The following is a 16,759-nucleotide window of genomic DNA, read 5'->3' on the forward strand; positions in this document are numbered from 1 at the left end:
AATAATCCCACGTAACAGTACAGGCTGGGGTCCATCTGGCTAAGAAAAGGATCCATCTCTGCAGATGTGGATCTGGAGGTCCTAGTGGACAAGTGGACCGTGGGCCAACAGCATGCCCTTGTAGCAAAGGCCAGCTACATCCTGGGCTGTGTTAGTAAGAAAGGTAGATATTTTTTCTGTTGCCCTGAATAAATTGCAAATGCAGTTGCCAGTGTAGATTGTTTTGAGGACAGCTAATGGCTTACATTCAGTCATTAGCCAGGTCCAGGAAAGTCATTCATCCCCTGTATTTGGCACTTGTGAGACTGCATGTGGAATACTGTCTGGTTTTGGGCTCCCCTGTACAAGAAGGATATTGACATACTGGAGGGAGTCTGGTAGGCCGACAGGATAGTCAGGAGCCTGAAATGTGATGAATGAGAAGTTGAGCGAGCTGAGCTTGCTCAGCCTTAAGAAGAAAATGCTTCAGTGGGACCTTATTAGCTGTCTACAACTCCTGTTACCTTGGGAGGTTGTGGAATCTCCATCACTGGAGGCGTTCAAGACTTGTCTGGCCATGAGCCTGAGTAACCTGATCTAATTAGACCTGCTTTGAGCAGGGGTTTGGACTAGATGACTTCGTGAGGTCCCTTCCAACCTAAATTTTTCTATGATTTGAAGTCATTAGAGCTACTTTGAGGAGAATGAACAAGTCTTGACTAACTGATTATTCAAAAGCTATCATAGACCTTGTGCAGGGAAGAAGAGCAGAGAACTTAAGAAGTAAAATGCTTTGGCAGACTAGATCACAGCACATATGAATAAGGGTGGGATGAATTAAGACTATAGTTTTGACTTTGTAGGCTAGATATGCTTTTGATGTACGCGTGTGTGAACTGACGCAACTGAAGATCAGTTGATTTCTTAAAATTGTTTTTAGTTTCGTATTAATTCTCTTGCATTTACTTTTATAAGTGAATATAGGTAATTCTTGTTACTTTTAGATTAATCTGATTTTACTCAGTCTGCTTATGCACCTTCATACCTGCAGAGAGAAGAAACTTAAGAAACCTTTCATAGTCTGAAATGTACATCAGTTACTTGTAATTATCCACCCAGCATTTTGAATTAACCCACCTTTATCATGCTCTCTTTTGCCTTAATTGGTTACCAAATAATTTTCAAGGCAGTTAAATTGCGTGACCCTCTTAAATTTCCCCAGACCATTTTTTTTTTCCTTCTCCTTTGCTTCAGAACTTCCTACCTTCTGTTGAACTGGCAATTAATCATAACAACTCTGTTGGCAGGCAATTGCTTGCTCTTTATAGAACACACCGTATGTCTCTTGCTCACAGTTCTCTATAGTTTTTGGATATGTTAAAAATAAAGCTGGTTGCAAATAGCTGAGGTTTTTAGCTAGAAGCTGCTTTTGGAGTTCTCTGTGTGATAGAAGCAGGGTATTTTGCGCGTCAAAAAAAGATTACACTGTTAGAAGGAAAGGCATGAACAATAACCTTTATCATTTCTTTATCAGTAAGAATAGACCCCATATAGTCATACAGTTTTGACTCAGATTTCCTTCAGATATTTCAGCAGTGTCTCCCATCTGAAATAAGACTAACAGCCTGGATTCAGAGCAGAAGTGCTACTCAAGATGGAGTTCAGCGTGTATTTTAATCATGTATGCAAGCCCAGTGGGAGATAGCATGGCTTCAGCCTGTGCTTAAATCCATAAACAATCAAGAGAGTGTTTATATATACTTTAAATGGAAAACTGAATGGCTTTCTGAACTGAAAATACTTAGAATACTTAGAATGGATTCTGGTTGTCATGCTTAATATAACCTTGTGCCTGAAGTGGGAAGTGGGATTTGGGGTTTTTGGTTTTGGGGGTTTTGAGCGGGGTGTTTGACCAAATGTAGCTCAAATGATAGTTTGAGAGTTAGGGCATTACTCAGTTTGAGCAATAGCATCACAGTGTCTGCATTTAATTCTTTTAATGAATCCGAGTCTTCTCTTGGGTCAGACATAATCAGTGTTGTGGTTTAACCCCGGTGGGCAGCTAAGCTCCACACAGCCACTCACTCACTTTCCTCTGGTGGGATGGAGGAGACAATCAGAAGGGTAGAAGTGAGGAAACTCAGGGGTTGAGATGAAGACAGCTTAATAGGTAAAGCAAAGGCTTCACGCATAAGCAAAGCAAATTAAGGAATTCATTCACTGTTTCCCATCAGCATGCAGGTGTTCAGCCATCTTCAGGAATGGAGGTTTGGCGTGGGATGTCCCTCTGGTCAGTGGGGGTCAGCTGTCCCAGCTGTGTCCCCTCCCAGCGCCTTGTGCACCCCCAGCCTGCTCGCTGGTGGGTCAGTCAGAGGAGCAGAAAAGCCCGTGACGCTGGGCAGGCGCTGCTCAGGAATAACTTAACGCATCCCTGGGTTAGCAACACTGTTCTCCTGCAAATGCAAAACATAGCCCCATGCAAGCTACTAGGAAGAAATTTAACTCTATCCCAGCCAAAACCAGTACAATCACATACTGTCATACTTGTGGTAATTTTTTTTCCATTTTTCTATGAGTAAATTCCAGATGTAATTTTCGGAGTAGATTGCTTTGAGGACAGCTGACCATTTATGTTCAATTATTAGTACTTACTCTTTTTCCCTTGCCAACACAGGGCTATTTTAAAAGGACTGTTAATAATTACCTAAATATATTTTAATATTTTTGGTCAAATAGTTAATTAGAACACCTTTTTTTAGGTATGGAGGCTAATTCTAAGTTTCTAGTATTTTATCTTAACTCTATTGTTTGAGTATTTTAATGAATACTTGGAGGAAAAAAACAGGAAATTTTTTTCATTGAAAATAGCTGCTGTATTTTCAACTGTGGGAAGGGATACACAGAAGGATAAAATCCAGACTGATGCAGCATAAATAGCAAACCATCCAGAACAGTCCATGAGGAGTTGATTTTGCCAACATGATGCTGCTGGTTGTTTTTATTTAAAACAAAACAAAACAACCCCCAAACCAAACAAACCCCAAAGTATTCATATGTTTTAAATTTTATCACTAGCATGTTGGAGTACGTAGAATCTTTCCAAGTCAGACTTGCTTAAGGCCATCCTCTGAATCGTAGTTTTAGCAATATTCTGACGTGCAATACTGCACCTTCTGCTGTTTTGGGTGGTTTAATGCTGTGCAGTAGGAGATTAATTTCAGCTCTGAGGAGTGCTGAATCATAAAAAAATACAGGCATATATGATCTTTGTCCTGGGTTCAGCTGGGATAGAGTTAATTTTCACAGGAACATGGGAGGGGGCACAGCCAGGACAGCTGACCTGAAGTAACCAAGGAGCTATTCCATACCATGTGACATCATGCTCAGTATATAAATGGGGGGTGGGCTGGGGGGGTGCCCAAAAAAAAATGGAACCTTGTGGGTTGAGATAAGGACAGTTTACTGGGACAACAATGGCATTGTGCATTACTTGTTTTGTATATTCCAATCCTATTATTGCTATTATTATTACTATCATTATTAGTTTCTTCCTATTATTTCTTTCCTATTATTGCATTCTGTATTCTCTCTTTGATATCTTTAGTGTGTAAAAATGATACCCTCTTGTAAATTAAGAATAGTCAAAAGATGCCACTGTGTTCCCATTTGAGTCACAAGATAGATGTTTCAGTATCATGTTTGGTTCAGGCTTACATGATCCAGTCCTTTGTCTCCTGAGGGTGCTGAGATACATTCAGCAGAAAAAAAACCAACCCCTCTACCTTGACATGACAAAGTCCCCATCAGTGATTTTCCTATATAGCCTACAGGTATGTAGTTATTTGGAAAGACGCAGGAATGTTAGCGGAGGTACCAGGGAGAAAATACATTGAAGTTTTCCCTTTTCTTACTAATACAAATAAGCTTACATCCCTGGAAAATATGATGTCTTATATTTATTATCATCAAGTAGTGAAACAGTAGCATGTTGTCTACCTTTCTAGACTTACATGTAATATCCTTTATGAATTTGTAAATGCTTTGAGTAAAAAAAAATCTGAAACAGGAATATTGCCTCAGTCATGAGGGGTTTAAATTTGCAAGTTTGTTCTTAATGTAGTAAAAAGATAGACCAGAGAGAACATTTTGTACCCATTGGAGTCATCTGCTTGTCTAGCTTTTTGATTTGTTGTTGACACTCTCCTTTAGTTAGAGATAATTTCCAGGCGATTTAAAAGCCTCTTTTGAATATTTAAAAATTTTGATGATTTAAAGGGTGAAAGCCCTGGAGGGTAGAGGAGGCCGAGAAAGCTTCTTAGTATTAAAGGATCACCTCCTAAGGGCCACTGAGATGATGAAGGGACTGGAGCATCTCTCATGTGAAGAAAGGCTGAGAGGGCTGGGACTGTTTAGCCTGGAGAAGAGAAGGCTCAGGGTGGAGCTTATCAATGTGTGTAAATACCTGAAAGGAGGGTGTAAAGAAGACAGAGCCAAGCTCTTTCTGTTGGTGCCCAGTGACGGGGCAAGACGCACAAACTGAAACACAGGAGGTTCCCTCTGACTATTAGGAAACACTTTTTTTACAGGGTGCCCAGAGAGGTTGTGGAGTCTCCCTGCCTGGAGGTATTCAGAAAACATCTGGACATGGTCCTGGGCAAGCAGCTCTAGGTGGTCCTGCTTGAGCAGGGGGTTTGGACCAGATGAGCTCCAGAGGTCCCTTCCAACCTTAACCATTCTCTGTGATTCAGTGCTTTAGTTTTACTCATAAAGCCTCTGAACTCAGCCCTGATGCCTGCCGGGAAGGATTCTGGGACGATGGATGATCCCAAACTCCTCCACTAGGATTCATCACAAAACAAAATCTACCTATTCCAGAATATCATATGGCAGACCTAGTCATAAGAATAAAAAATATAATTTTGTTGTGGACATCAACTGCAGGATCCCAGGAGTCCCAGTGGCTCAGCCAGGAAATCCAATCAGTAACAGAAAATCAGCACCTACAACGATAGAGTCAGAAAGCACTGACAAAACCATAAAGGCAAGAATAGGCATGATTTTGCTCCCCTTTCTTCAGGAAATACAGTTTTAAAGGAATTGTTTATAGCCCAGAGGAGAGAACTAGCACTGGCATTGACTATGAGATTGCTTTGGCGCCTTACCAACGTGGGTAATAGCCTGTTTAGAGACCTGTAAGTTTACAGAGGTTTACAGTGCCCCTTTGCTATGCAACAGGGCTCGACAGGGAGCCCCTGGATAGCTACAATATAGTTATTTCCAAACTCTGCACAGCATCATCCCTCATTGTCCCTTCCAAGCAACCCAAGTTTGCAGGCAAAACACGCTCCCTCAGGCAGAGCAACATAGCTGCCTGGTATTGTGTTGCTTCCAGGACTTAAGTCACTCTTTCTGCAAAACACCATGCTGAGCTGTCTGGTTTTACCGGTTTGCACCTAAGACATCCCAGACGGCTTTGCTATCTAGTGGGTTGTGCATGGAAAAAAAATATGAAAGCACCAGACTAGAGCCCTTCTGTATAGTGACCAGATGTATTTGTCTTCTCTTTTTTGACTTTTTTTCCCCCTCTAAATTACCTCAGGTGAAATTTGGCCTTTTAAAAAAGTGCCAATATCTTAGTGTCTAAGGTGACTTGGAACAAATCTTTGCTGTGTATTTGGGATTCAGATAATACAAGGCAGTGTGAGGATTGCCAACTGACATAGACAAAAAAGTGGGACTTAATTTGCGTCTTTATTTAGGTAGCAGGTTAAATAGCTAAGAATTGTGACTTTGTGACCTTGCCAGGGTGTCTGCTTACCCTTGAGCAAACAGAACTCAATAAGTGCAAAACAAAAACTGCAAAATTGGGAACGGCATTCTCCTCCTGACATACTTTTTTTCCAAAAGGCAGGTGCGTGCTTCCTTTCTGGGGCCATCTTTGTGTATCATAGAAATAGTTCATATACTTAGACCAGTGTTCAGGGTTTTGAAAGATGGACAGAACGGTCAAACAAACACCTGGGATTCTTGACCTTCCTGGATTTTTTCAGTTGTTGATAACCAAAAGCTCTTTTTCTCTCCTCCTCATTTTCTTTGCTGGTATGCTTTCACTCTCCTCTCCACAGGCCTGTTTTCTCTTTCTGTTTCTTCGATTTTCATTTTCCTTGGAAGATCCTGCAAGCCTTTATATTCCACAGTGTGATTAGATAGGTAAAGCCATGATCCACTGGAGTCAGTTCATACTTTAACTAAAGCAAGCTCATTTTACCTTCTTTCCTCTGAAACACTTTTCAGTTCTTCTGGACATACCAGGAATTCTACTGTGCTCTCTGCGGTGATTGGAGGCAAAGGTACAGGCACCTGAACCAGAAATGTTGAACTTAACAGGTGGCAAGATACCTGGAGTAGTAAGCTACTGTTTTCCAAATTGCTAACTTAGCTCTTAAAATAAGATCCCGTTGGTTGGTTTGCATTATCCACATTGTGCACAGTCCCCTTTCCCAAAATAGACTTCACGAAGCTCTGATGAAGTAGGATCTTAGCCAAACTCCTCTGAAGTTGACAACTACACCCATGACTGCTCAGCGGAGCAAATGCTAACAAACAGGATTGTCTCACAAAGTGCCATGGCAAACCTGCACTGCACTTAGCCTTAGTTTTTACAGAGCTGCAGAGTGATGACCTTGCTGTCACTTTCAGAGGATTTTAGTCTGTAGCAAGAATGATGTCCTTTCTTCAAAGCTTGCTTCCGAACACAGTTTTCACACGGGTGTATGACACAGCTAATTTGTGAGGGCTATTCAGCTGGGAGCCTGCAATCCCGCTTGGGGCTCACAGGGGCTGCAGCAGCCACAACTTCGAGCCCTGGCATCCTGGTGTGCAGAAGGAGCCGACGGGCTGCCCCTTGCAGGTTGGGGCACCACAGACTGAGGGGCCTCCGAGGGTAGGATAGAGCTCAGAGAATTGCTGGGAAAGGAGAGCAAGAAAAGGCTTGCCAACTTCTTTCTGCTGGGGTTTCTTCTGCCCTCCCGAGACGTAGTTCTGCTGCTATTCATTTGGCAGCAATACCACCTTCTGAGGTGGAAGCCTTTTCTTTTGAAATCTGTCTTTTTGTATTTGACTTCTTGTAGGCATTTAGTTTGATTAAGTACATGCCTAATGCATATGAAAAACAATCTTTCTGTTTTTTCTTATGTATCATTCTAGAGTGAAAAAAAAAACAACCCACCACCCAAGAGATCTAATGCCTGGAAGAGGCACAGCAGCTACTTGGACCTGTCAGAAACTACTCTCATACATGAGAAGCGTCACAGCGTTTGTCGACCTGACATACCTCTCCTGTTTCTGATTCCACTGCCATATCTACACCTGCTTCTTTGTGGAGGACAAGCAAAGACGGTGGTGTGTCCAGGAAGGCTTTTGACTGATACTCTGTGTCTGCTTCACCTGCAGGGCCACTTTGCTCTTCCAAAGGCAGCTCTGGAAAGCAAAAGCACGTGCAGCAAGGTGACTTCTTGGAAGTGGACAACGGCTAAAGCAAAACCCGGCCAAAGCCTTACACCAGCTGTCTTCTTGGCCCTCTGATGCCCTGTTTTCTGTCAGGTCTCCTGCATTGAATGGAAACGATTTGCAAAAGGACATCTCTGTCAGCAGGTTTCTGAAGTCAGAGCTTCAGCTCATCTTGCAGACCAAAGTGTTCATGCCCCGACAGACAGCGTCCAAACAGAGGTGATGGGAGAAGCAGGGCTTAAAAGACAGAACTCGATGCCTAGCCCTGCTAGAAATGATGCTGAGGTAGGAGCAGCATTTGCAAAGCGTCTCCCTGATGCAAGTGGAAGTAGAAGGGCAGATGATGAACATCAGCAGTGATGTTTACTGTATGAATACCATCACTCTGATCACGTGGGAAGCCTAACAATAGGAAAGCACTGCTGTCAAGTCTCGAGCGCTAGCAGCTCCCTCCATTTGCACAGGTGTCCACCAGGAGCACAGTAAGGAACAGGAACAGAAGACCCCACCATGTGACAGCCCTCAGTTCCTCCTCATACCTGTGGCTCTGTCCGTGGGTGCTGGTGACTCCCTGGCTGACAGACAGGAGCGGCCATCCATCTCCTCCCCAAAGATGTCACCACAGTTTTCAATGAGAAATGCCACCAGCACATTCACCTGCACACATCAAACCCTTGGTCTCAACCCGGGTGCCTGAAAATGTATCGTGCAGCCTTTCCCACTGCTGACCCTTGCCTCTGCCAGACGGCTGTTGCTGTGGGGCTGCTCTCGCAGGCAGCCACCCCACCAGCATTTGTTGGAGAGAGGAGGCAGCCGGGGACCTTTGAGCAGCCAAGTTCTGATGGGCCGGCAAGGCTGCAGCCGGCTGCTGAATCCAGCGTACCTTCTCAGTCACCGCCAGCATGGCCTGGTGCGGGAGCAGGTCCTCATTAGGTGGGCTCAGGAGGTTTGGCCCAAGGCAGATGGCCAGGTTGCTGGCGGTCATTCTGCTGGTGGAGGCGTTGTGGCCGATGTGCTGGAGCAGGGCCAGCAGCTGCTTGAGGAGGAGGAGATTGGCTGCAGGCAACTTCTCGGCCACCCTGAGGAAACAGAAATTCAACGTTAATAGAGCAGATGTTGCCCTCAGCCATCCGCGAAGCTTGCCCAAGGCAGGTGGGAGCTAGCGGCTGAGTTGCGCAGATTTCCAGGTGCCCTCAGCCAGGGGTCAGTGCTCCTGCTAAACAGGCAGGCTGTTACCCACACTTACGCTTTCAGCTCTTCCATCTTCTCCTCCTTGCTGGTCTTCTGCATGGTTGCCATCCAGTCCTCATAGAGGTCTGTTACGAGGAGCTTGGCGGGGATGCTTCGGAGAAAGTCCTGCAACGCCAGGGGCTCCAGGTGAGCCTTTGAAGACTCCAGGCCAGATAGGAGCTCTTCCAGCTGCAGGTCAGAAGCACTCACCTTCAAGATGACGGCCAGCAGCAGCGCAGGCTGGCTGCCCAGGTCGACGTCAGCGCCGCGGTCCAGGGCCTCTCGCAGCTCCCGAAATTCTGTGCCGCTGGCAGCTCTTTGGAATATCCCCTCCGTCGACGGTCCTTCCTGGTGCAGGGCAGCCAGCATCTCCTGCAAGAGGTGCAGGAGGACTGTGACTTGGCTGAGGAGCTGCCTTCCAACAGCAGTGACCAAAGCACTGCCCCAGATCCTGCTCCTAGGCCCCTGCAAATGGGCTGGCACCAGCTGCGTCTTGTGGGGGTGAAGAGACCAATCCCCCATCCCCGGAGCTCCTGGGGACAGCCACATCCCCTCTGGAGCAGCGGGAGTGAGGGCTGGGGACCCGCTGCCCAGGCTGGCTTACCTGGATGGGCCGGGGCAGGGAGCCGTCCTCCCCGCAGAGGGCTGCCAGGAGCTGTCCAAAGAGCACCCCGCGGCAGCCAGAGCCTGCCTGCTCTGGCGCCTGGGCAGCGGCTGGGGTCCTCTGCAGAGCAAAGGGCCAGAGGAGCCGCCTCCTCCTCGTGCTGCTGCTCCCTCCTGCTGCAAAGGAAAACGGAGCAAGAGCCTGTCAATGGAGAGAGCCAGGCCGCTGCTCCTGGAGCCTGCCCTGCCCTGCCCTGCCTGCAGCATGGTGCTGAGCAGTGCGGCAGCATGGGCAGGGAGCCAGCAGCTGGAACCACGGCTCCAGCTCAGTGGCTCCATCTCGGAGGCTCCTGAGAGCCGGCATGCCACCAGGACAGCTTGTTGAGCCCTCGCCCTTATCTCCTCCAAGCTGTGGGCAGCAGCAGAGGCTCCATGTCCCGACAGAACCACGTCTAGCGACCGCTGCCCAGCACATGTCCTTGCTTCTTTCTCTAGGTGACATCCTCCCTTGGGGTGCCACACCTGCTTGGCGACACTGAAGGGACAAGTGAGCACAGCTCAACCATTTGCAGGAGGTTGGTTTTCTTTCCAAAACTCACCTGGTGAGCGGCAAAGTCCGTCTCCCTTGTTCCCAGACGGGGCTGTCGGTGGCCCTTGCTTGGGATGATCCTGCAAGAACCAGGCTGTGTTTAGAGAGCAGCCCCGCAGCAGAAAGGGCCACCGGCGAGCTGCCACCCAGCACCAGCAGCCTGAGCACAGCAGAGCTGGGACCCTCTCCCCTCCCGGGCTCTCTGCCCTGTATGGCAGGTTTCCCCCCAGCACCACCAGCAAGGATGTGCCAGCATTCCTGGAGGCTCCCCAACTCTCTCCGCTCCCCGAGTGGTACCACAGGACCTTCCCTCCCTCCCGCACATCCTCATCCCACTGGCCCCACGTGCTGGCACAGCCAGAGGTGGGCGAAAGGCAGCCGTTCTCACTTCTGCCTGGTCCTCGATCAGCCTCTCCAGGCTCCCGGCGCTGAGTGTCCTCCACTGGGCAAGAGAGATGGAGCGGAGGAAGGTGAGCAGCGATGCCTCTGCTGCTCGGCTGGAGGACCAGGGCTCGGGGACAGAGCCCAGACCGGGGAGACACTCACAGCGTGGCGGCGGCTCAGCTCCTTCTCCAGGGGTTTGAGGGAGGGAAGATGGGTCACCCGGGCTCGCTTTGCTCCTCCTGGTGTCCTGTGCACCGGGAAGGGACAGGGAGAGAGCTGGGTGAGCCCCAAGCTGCCCCTTCTCTCCTGTCCGGCAGCTCTGCCCCAGAGCTGCCGGCAGCCGTGAGGGCACCTCTCCCCAGCTGGGGAGCTGTGTTCCCCTGTCTGGCTGCATCTGCCAGGTTTGGCTTGCCCCAGCAGTGTGCCCACCCACAGCTCCTTCAGCGCCCGGGAGCTGCAGAAAGAGAGGAGAACCAGCGTCAGGCCCCGCTGCTTCAAAGCCCGCGGGCAGAGGCGTGCGCCTGCGCAGCCCTGCCCCGTGGGGAAGGACACAGGGGCAGGACAGGGACGCTGCCCAAGCCCTGGCTCCCCGTGTCCTGCCAGAGCAGGACTTTTGCCCTTCTCTTCTGGGCATAGTTGGGAACCTCTCCTGCCCAGCCATGGGACGTGGCACCATGACTCACCCGAAGGTGACGACGCAGGAGCCGGTGGGCCAGACGAGGATGAGGATGTCCTCGTCGCCGCCTTCCTCCTCCTCTTTTTCCTCCCCTGCTGTCTCCTTTCCGCCGCTCAGCACCCACAGCTGGTCCAGGGCCAGGCGGAGCTGTGGGCGCAGCGTGGTGCCGCGTCTGCAGAGAGGAGAGGCAGGCGGTGAGCTGGGGGTGTCCTCCTCGGGGTCCCCCCGGGCAGAGCCCTGTCCCCCACCTGCCCTTGGGACGGACATCAATGGGCGCATCCAGCACCAAGGTGCCGGGGCCAGGATGTCCCTGTGCCGGTGCCAGGGCCAGGGATGGGGGAAAGGCGGCTGGGCTCTGAGGGTGTTACTGCAACTTGGCGATCACCAATTCCTCCTGGAGGAGGAGAAGGCGTCTCTCGCTCCTCTTGCGGCCCCGGGTCAGCCGCACGTCCGCGCTCAGCACCGGCTCAGCGTCGGCGAGAGCCTCCCTGCAGAGCAGAGAGCGGCGGGCATGAGAAAGGCCGCTGCGGGTCCCGGCCGTGCCCCCGAGGCACAGGGAGAGCCCACCTGGAGCCGCAGCAGCAGTTGGCCTGGCCCATCCTGCCCGGGAGAGGAGGACCCTCGCCGTGGACCGAGGACGCGGGCCAGTCGGCGACAGCGGGGATGGGAAGCGAGGCGCCGGTGCCGGCTTGGTGCTGCTCGGCCAGATCCTGCCTCCTCCCAGTGCTCCTGTGTGCCAGCACGGCTCCGTGCTGCTGTCTCTGGTGGCCGTGGGCTCCAACTGACCAACATTCCGAGCCCAACGGAAAGTGGGAGGGGCACTGGGGTGAGAGTTCTCTCCAGTATGGCTGGCGCTGCCTTGCACTGGGGAGCCCAGGGCTGGACAGAGCAGAGGGGAAGGGCTTGGGATTTCTGCAGCCTTTCTTGCTAGGACCTTCATGCCCCAGGAGGACTGTGCATTTCCCTAAGCCACCGTGTCTTAGTCACAAGTGTGTGGCTATCCCTGTATTCCCCATGCCTGTATATGTAGCATCCTTTCAATTCCCACCCTTCATGCACATCTCCCTGTGCCACTGCGCTGAGGATTAGAATTGTGTGGTTTTTCTCTAGCCAAAGCAGTGGCCAAATTGGGAAGGCTACCTCTTGTCATGGGACAGTGAGAAAGAAGATGAACATGCTGATAGGGTCCAGATAGTTTCCAACTTTGTAACGGCAACTTGGTGTTTTGTGCTTTCTGCATTGCTCTATGTGCCTCAACGTTTCACGCTGCAAGAGAAAGGGAATGTCGTGGTCTGGACGCAGGCACAAGTATGGATCTCCCTCCCCATGAGAGGGAGAGGCTGTGCAGCATCACGCTTTTGCTCTGCCCTCATTAAGACAAAAAACACTTTCACCCTGGACGCTTCCTTCCTGAGAAAGACAGCTATCAGACCATGAAACATTACCTGGGACAAACATCCTCTCCTGGATAGTGGCATTAAGAAGATAGGCTGTGTATTTTTAACCATCTGAAGGGCGTTGAAGAATGGCCTTGTGAGAAGGTAATCTTGGTGAAGCTGTTGACGGGCTTCTACGGACATCGGCTCACCCACTGACAGACATAACCATGTGCCATGTATTCTCTTGATCAGCTAAAATATATGATCCTTTCTTGAATCGATCTCTTCCTGAATAAACCTCAAACTTCTAAAACAATGACCTAACCAGCTTGAAAAGGCCCCAGGGCAGAAATTGAAGCCATAGTCTTAATGGTCACTTTACTGAAGAGAGATACTGAGTTTACAACCTCACTCTGGTTATAATCACAGGATTTATCTTTGCTGCTGCTGCTGCTTTCTTCTCTGAGTCTGGGTTTTTGTTAAAGCTATTTTAGACCAGGTCCATGTGATGCCATGCTGACTCTGGTCAGGACTATTCCATGCTCCTGTCTAGAGGTTGCTGCTCACTGTTTGGAGGGAAGAAGGGGGCCTAAAACTTCCTATTTTATCACAAAACTGTATTTTTATTGGTAGCCCAAAATATTATTGTTTTATGATCTTCTCCAAATAGAAAAATCCCTTACATAAGTCGTTTCACCTGCAGTTGGTACCACTTTCACAGCCCTCTCAGTCCTCTTCTGTGAGAGCATTACAGGTACAAGCATGTGGCCATCCCGTGGGGTAGCATGTGAGCAGACAACAGAGGCCCGAAGTCTTTGAAGTGGTTTGTTAGCAGGCAAAACAAGCAGGAGACTTTCCAAGCGCTCATGGTGCTGCAGTCAGAAATGCGTGTCGAGAAAATGTGTGGAGACCAGCTGCAGGGTGAGCGTGGGGCTGCCTGTTCCCGTCATGCCCAGAGAAGTTACCATAATTTGTGGTTCTAATATTCTGGGCCAGTGGGATGAAGTTTGGGTATAACCTTGAGAACTTGACTGGTAAGTAACACAGAGGAAGCAGTCAAGCACAGAATCTAAGAGAAGTGTAGTCCTGAGCATGTCCTTTATCGAGGTCCCTTGAAGCCATTCTCAGACTACAGCACACAAAAAAAGAATTGGGCAGCACATGGAAGAAGACTCAGAAGAATGCCAATAATACTGCAATTTGCCATAAGAAAAGTTGCGATTTCAGCATTTCTTTCTGTTTTCTGTTTATTCTAGCACTGTTCAAGACAATCTGGAATGTCCAAGAAGTGACTGTGTCTGGTCCCACAGTTAGAGGAAATCTCCCAGCTGTAAAAACAGCTGCTACTGCCTATTTATCACACAAAAACATGATTTCTTGATGGTAAGTTTAGTTCCATGTTCCTCTTTGCTAATGTCAACAGATGTTGATGTTAATATATACAGCATTAGGAGCAACAGAAGGAATCACTGTGGCAGCTGTATTTTTTCCTCTGCAATCAAGGGCATTCCTGCCTTTTATTTGGACTTTGTCTTCAGAAGTAGAAGCAATGCACTACAGTGTACAGGGTAACTTACCACTTTTCAGTAGTCTTTTGTGAGTAAATAACAGTCCCATAAGCTCTAACAACATGAGAAATGTGGGATGTGAACTAAATACGATAAACTACTGAGTACAATTTTTTTGGCAAAGTACTTACACATCCATGAAGGAAAAAAACAAAATGAAAACACAATGTTATGGGATACAATTGGCATTTTCCAGCAGGAATAATTCACTGTGTGCAGCAGAGTTTCCTGCTAGTATAGCAACAGTGCACACTGCAGTTACTCTTTGGACAGTTCATGCTAGCTCATCCTACAGAATGGCCGTCTTGCCAGGATGATGCTGAGTAAGAAGTTTTACTGCCTGCATGCTCTGTTAAGTTAGCCCATACTTGGGTTTTTTTGTTTGTTTTGGGTTTTTTTTCTTGATGTTTGCTTGCAGTTGTGTTGCATTACAAGTTACAGGAGCCTTACATTAAAGGGAAAGAAAAACAATGTTAAAGCATGAAGCCCTTTTTGTTACTCTAGTGGGCACTTACTTATGCCACTAATCCCATGAAGTTACTTGCATAATTATGCAGCCAAGTTAGAAGTTACCCATGTGAGTCAATTTACTCATGAAGGTACATCATTGCTAGGGATGATATTGTTGTTCCAAACAAGGCAATACATTTTGCTTTCTCTCTCAGCACCTGCTCCTCAATAAATAGAAAAGGGCTGATTTGGAGTGAGAATTGCTATACAAACACTCAACTACCTGGAGTTTTGTTCTGCAGAACTAATGTTAAAATCGGGACTCATTCTAATCGGTGTTTGTCAAACAAATAGAAATATAAGCCTTGCTTTTGTAAGACAAACATGAAAGAGCTTGATTATCAGGCCTGATTTCCCGTATATAGTTCACTGCATCCCAGGTTACATACATCTTTTCATTTAAAAGTCTAGAGGTGAAGTGGATGCTGCGTGTGCTTTTTTGTTTATTTATTTTTAGTTCTGTACAAAACAATCTCATGTGGAACCTTGCAGATGGCTTTGCAATAGATTGTAGTGGGTATGTACCCCCTTACTCTAGTCTCACTTCTAGATTTCAAATCAATTGTTCTTTTCTATTAAGAAGGAGAAAGCTTCTTCAAATACCAACTGCAATTGCCAGGAAACTGGCAGGCAGGCCTGTTGCTTTCTTTTGAGGAAAAAAAAGCAGCTAATTCTTGTATTCACAGGCAAAACATTCATAGCTTTTTAGTAGGTGATTTTTAAACTATAAAGACCTTAGAATTAGGTGAACACATCTTTGTTTTAATGTGCCTCACTCAATACTTTGTATTGTTATGTGTGAGGGATACATTTTTCATGGTCAAATTTCAGATATGTTGCATGTAAATATGGCAGCATTCGTAAAAGCTGAGAAACACAGAATGTTCAAAGTTTCGTACAGATATGTGATGATAATCTACCTTAATCGTCATTTTAATCAATAAGTACATCCTCACATATAATTCCTGAAGCAAGTGAAGTGAGGTGACAGTTAAATAACTCAGACAATTGGACATGAAACACTGTGAAGTTTTCAGGTGGCTGCTTTTGTTTTATAAATCAAAATATCAGAAATCCATATATCCAGTCAACAATATTTGATACAGTAGTTATTTATAGTTTATAAAGGGAAAATGGAGTTTATATGGAATATGCACTTTAAGTGAATTCAAGGCAAAAAAAGTTAAAAAAAAATTAGCAGAGGAGCTATAGGTATGTTACCGATGGATAAACAGAAAGAACATACATAGGTTTTTTCCCTTCCTTTCTGAAGGAAGAAAACAACTACAGTGAAAAGAAGGATGCATTGAACTAACTTACAACCAAGGGAATGTGGAATAAAGCAGCAGGAAAAAACGGCTTTGTGAGACAGGGTTAGCAATCATCTTAAATGCCTAAGTATTTGTATGTGTTCCCTACTTTTTCTGGGTAATCGCTCATAGTGTAATAGTGTGTGTTCAAAATTCTATTCATCTTGTACTTGCATTTCACATTTTAAAAATTCATAAGCAAGAAGTTTTTTATTGTTCTCCTGCAGTAGAGATGAAATCCAGAGGCTTACAAAAGTCAGGAATCTCAGCAGGAAAGAAGAAAAAGATCATTTGGTTGTAATCTTTAAAACTAGAGTTATTCACTAAAGCTTTTTTATAAGACAAGCATCTAGAACACTTTTGTTTCATGGGAAAATAATAAAATCAGTAGAAGAATGGAAGTCTTTCAAGAAGAAAAGAAAAAAGAAGGTGTTGATGATACCCAGCAAAAATTGTGATTTTTATCTTGGATCTTGTGGTGTTTGGTAGGGTGTTTTAGTCCTGGTTTTTGTGTTGCTCAAAGTCTGTGAAAAAGCTATCATCTTATCTTGAGATACAGGCTGAAAATGTATTGGCTATTGTAAAATCTCTCTTACCTCATTACATGTGGGATTGGGGGTATGGGTCTGATTTGCATTTCATGAATGTTTGGGGTTCTTTGTGACAGGAAAATATCTCACAAGGCCTTTCATGCTGAGTGCGGAAGGGAACCTGACTGCACTCCAGTTAAAGGATAAATGAGCTGGTTTCTTGCACAAGGGATCACACATTGTATGCAGATAGCAAATTCCTTCAATTCTGCTTGAAGCTAAGAACAGTTACCAAAATATGAAGGCTGAAATGTGTTTGTGTGAGGAAGTCCTAGGCAGGAATGTCTGCACAATGTCACTGTTTCAAGTCAGTTTGTGTGAGATTGGATGCTGGTGCAGACTGAGGTTGGGAGAGTGGAATTTGACTCTGAGTCGGGGGCTTTTCTGGTATATATTTTCCTCAATGTAATAGGTATCTGAGTTGGAAGTTTC

At 46.8% G+C, this 16,759-nt stretch overlaps 2 protein-coding genes across 2 annotated transcripts; both read right to left on the reverse strand.

Annotated features, from left to right (window-relative positions):
- Positions 1-5,730: 5,730 nt before the first annotated feature.
- On the reverse strand, positions 5,731-9,685 carry LOC115350225 (T-cell activation Rho GTPase-activating protein-like). The gene is made up of 9 exons (XM_030035634.1): positions 9,580-9,685; positions 9,323-9,498; positions 8,929-9,090; positions 8,735-8,844; positions 8,372-8,567; positions 8,028-8,145; positions 7,313-7,458; positions 6,248-6,339; positions 5,731-6,161 (listed from the first exon to the last, which is right to left on the reverse strand). The coding sequence occupies exons 1-9, from the start codon at positions 9,683-9,685 to the stop codon at positions 6,026-6,028; spliced, it is 1,242 nt and encodes a 413-aa protein (XP_029891494.1). The 3' UTR covers positions 5,731-6,025.
- A 137-nt stretch (positions 9,686-9,822) lies between these two features.
- Positions 9,823-11,854, reverse strand: LOC115350226. Its single transcript, XM_041128576.1, has 7 exons — positions 11,538-11,854; positions 11,339-11,458; positions 10,978-11,142; positions 10,707-10,748; positions 10,457-10,541; positions 10,299-10,352; positions 9,823-9,990 (listed from the first exon to the last, which is right to left on the reverse strand). The coding sequence occupies exons 1-7, from the start codon at positions 11,567-11,569 to the stop codon at positions 9,880-9,882; spliced, it is 609 nt and encodes a 202-aa protein (XP_040984510.1). The 5' UTR covers positions 11,570-11,854; the 3' UTR covers positions 9,823-9,879.
- Between the last annotated feature and the right edge of the window lie 4,905 nt (positions 11,855-16,759).

The sequence above is a fragment of the Aquila chrysaetos genome, chromosome 13 (assembly GCF_900496995.4).
Source record: "Aquila chrysaetos chrysaetos chromosome 13, bAquChr1.4, whole genome shotgun sequence".
Classification (NCBI taxonomy): Eukaryota; Metazoa; Chordata; class Aves; order Accipitriformes; family Accipitridae; genus Aquila; species Aquila chrysaetos.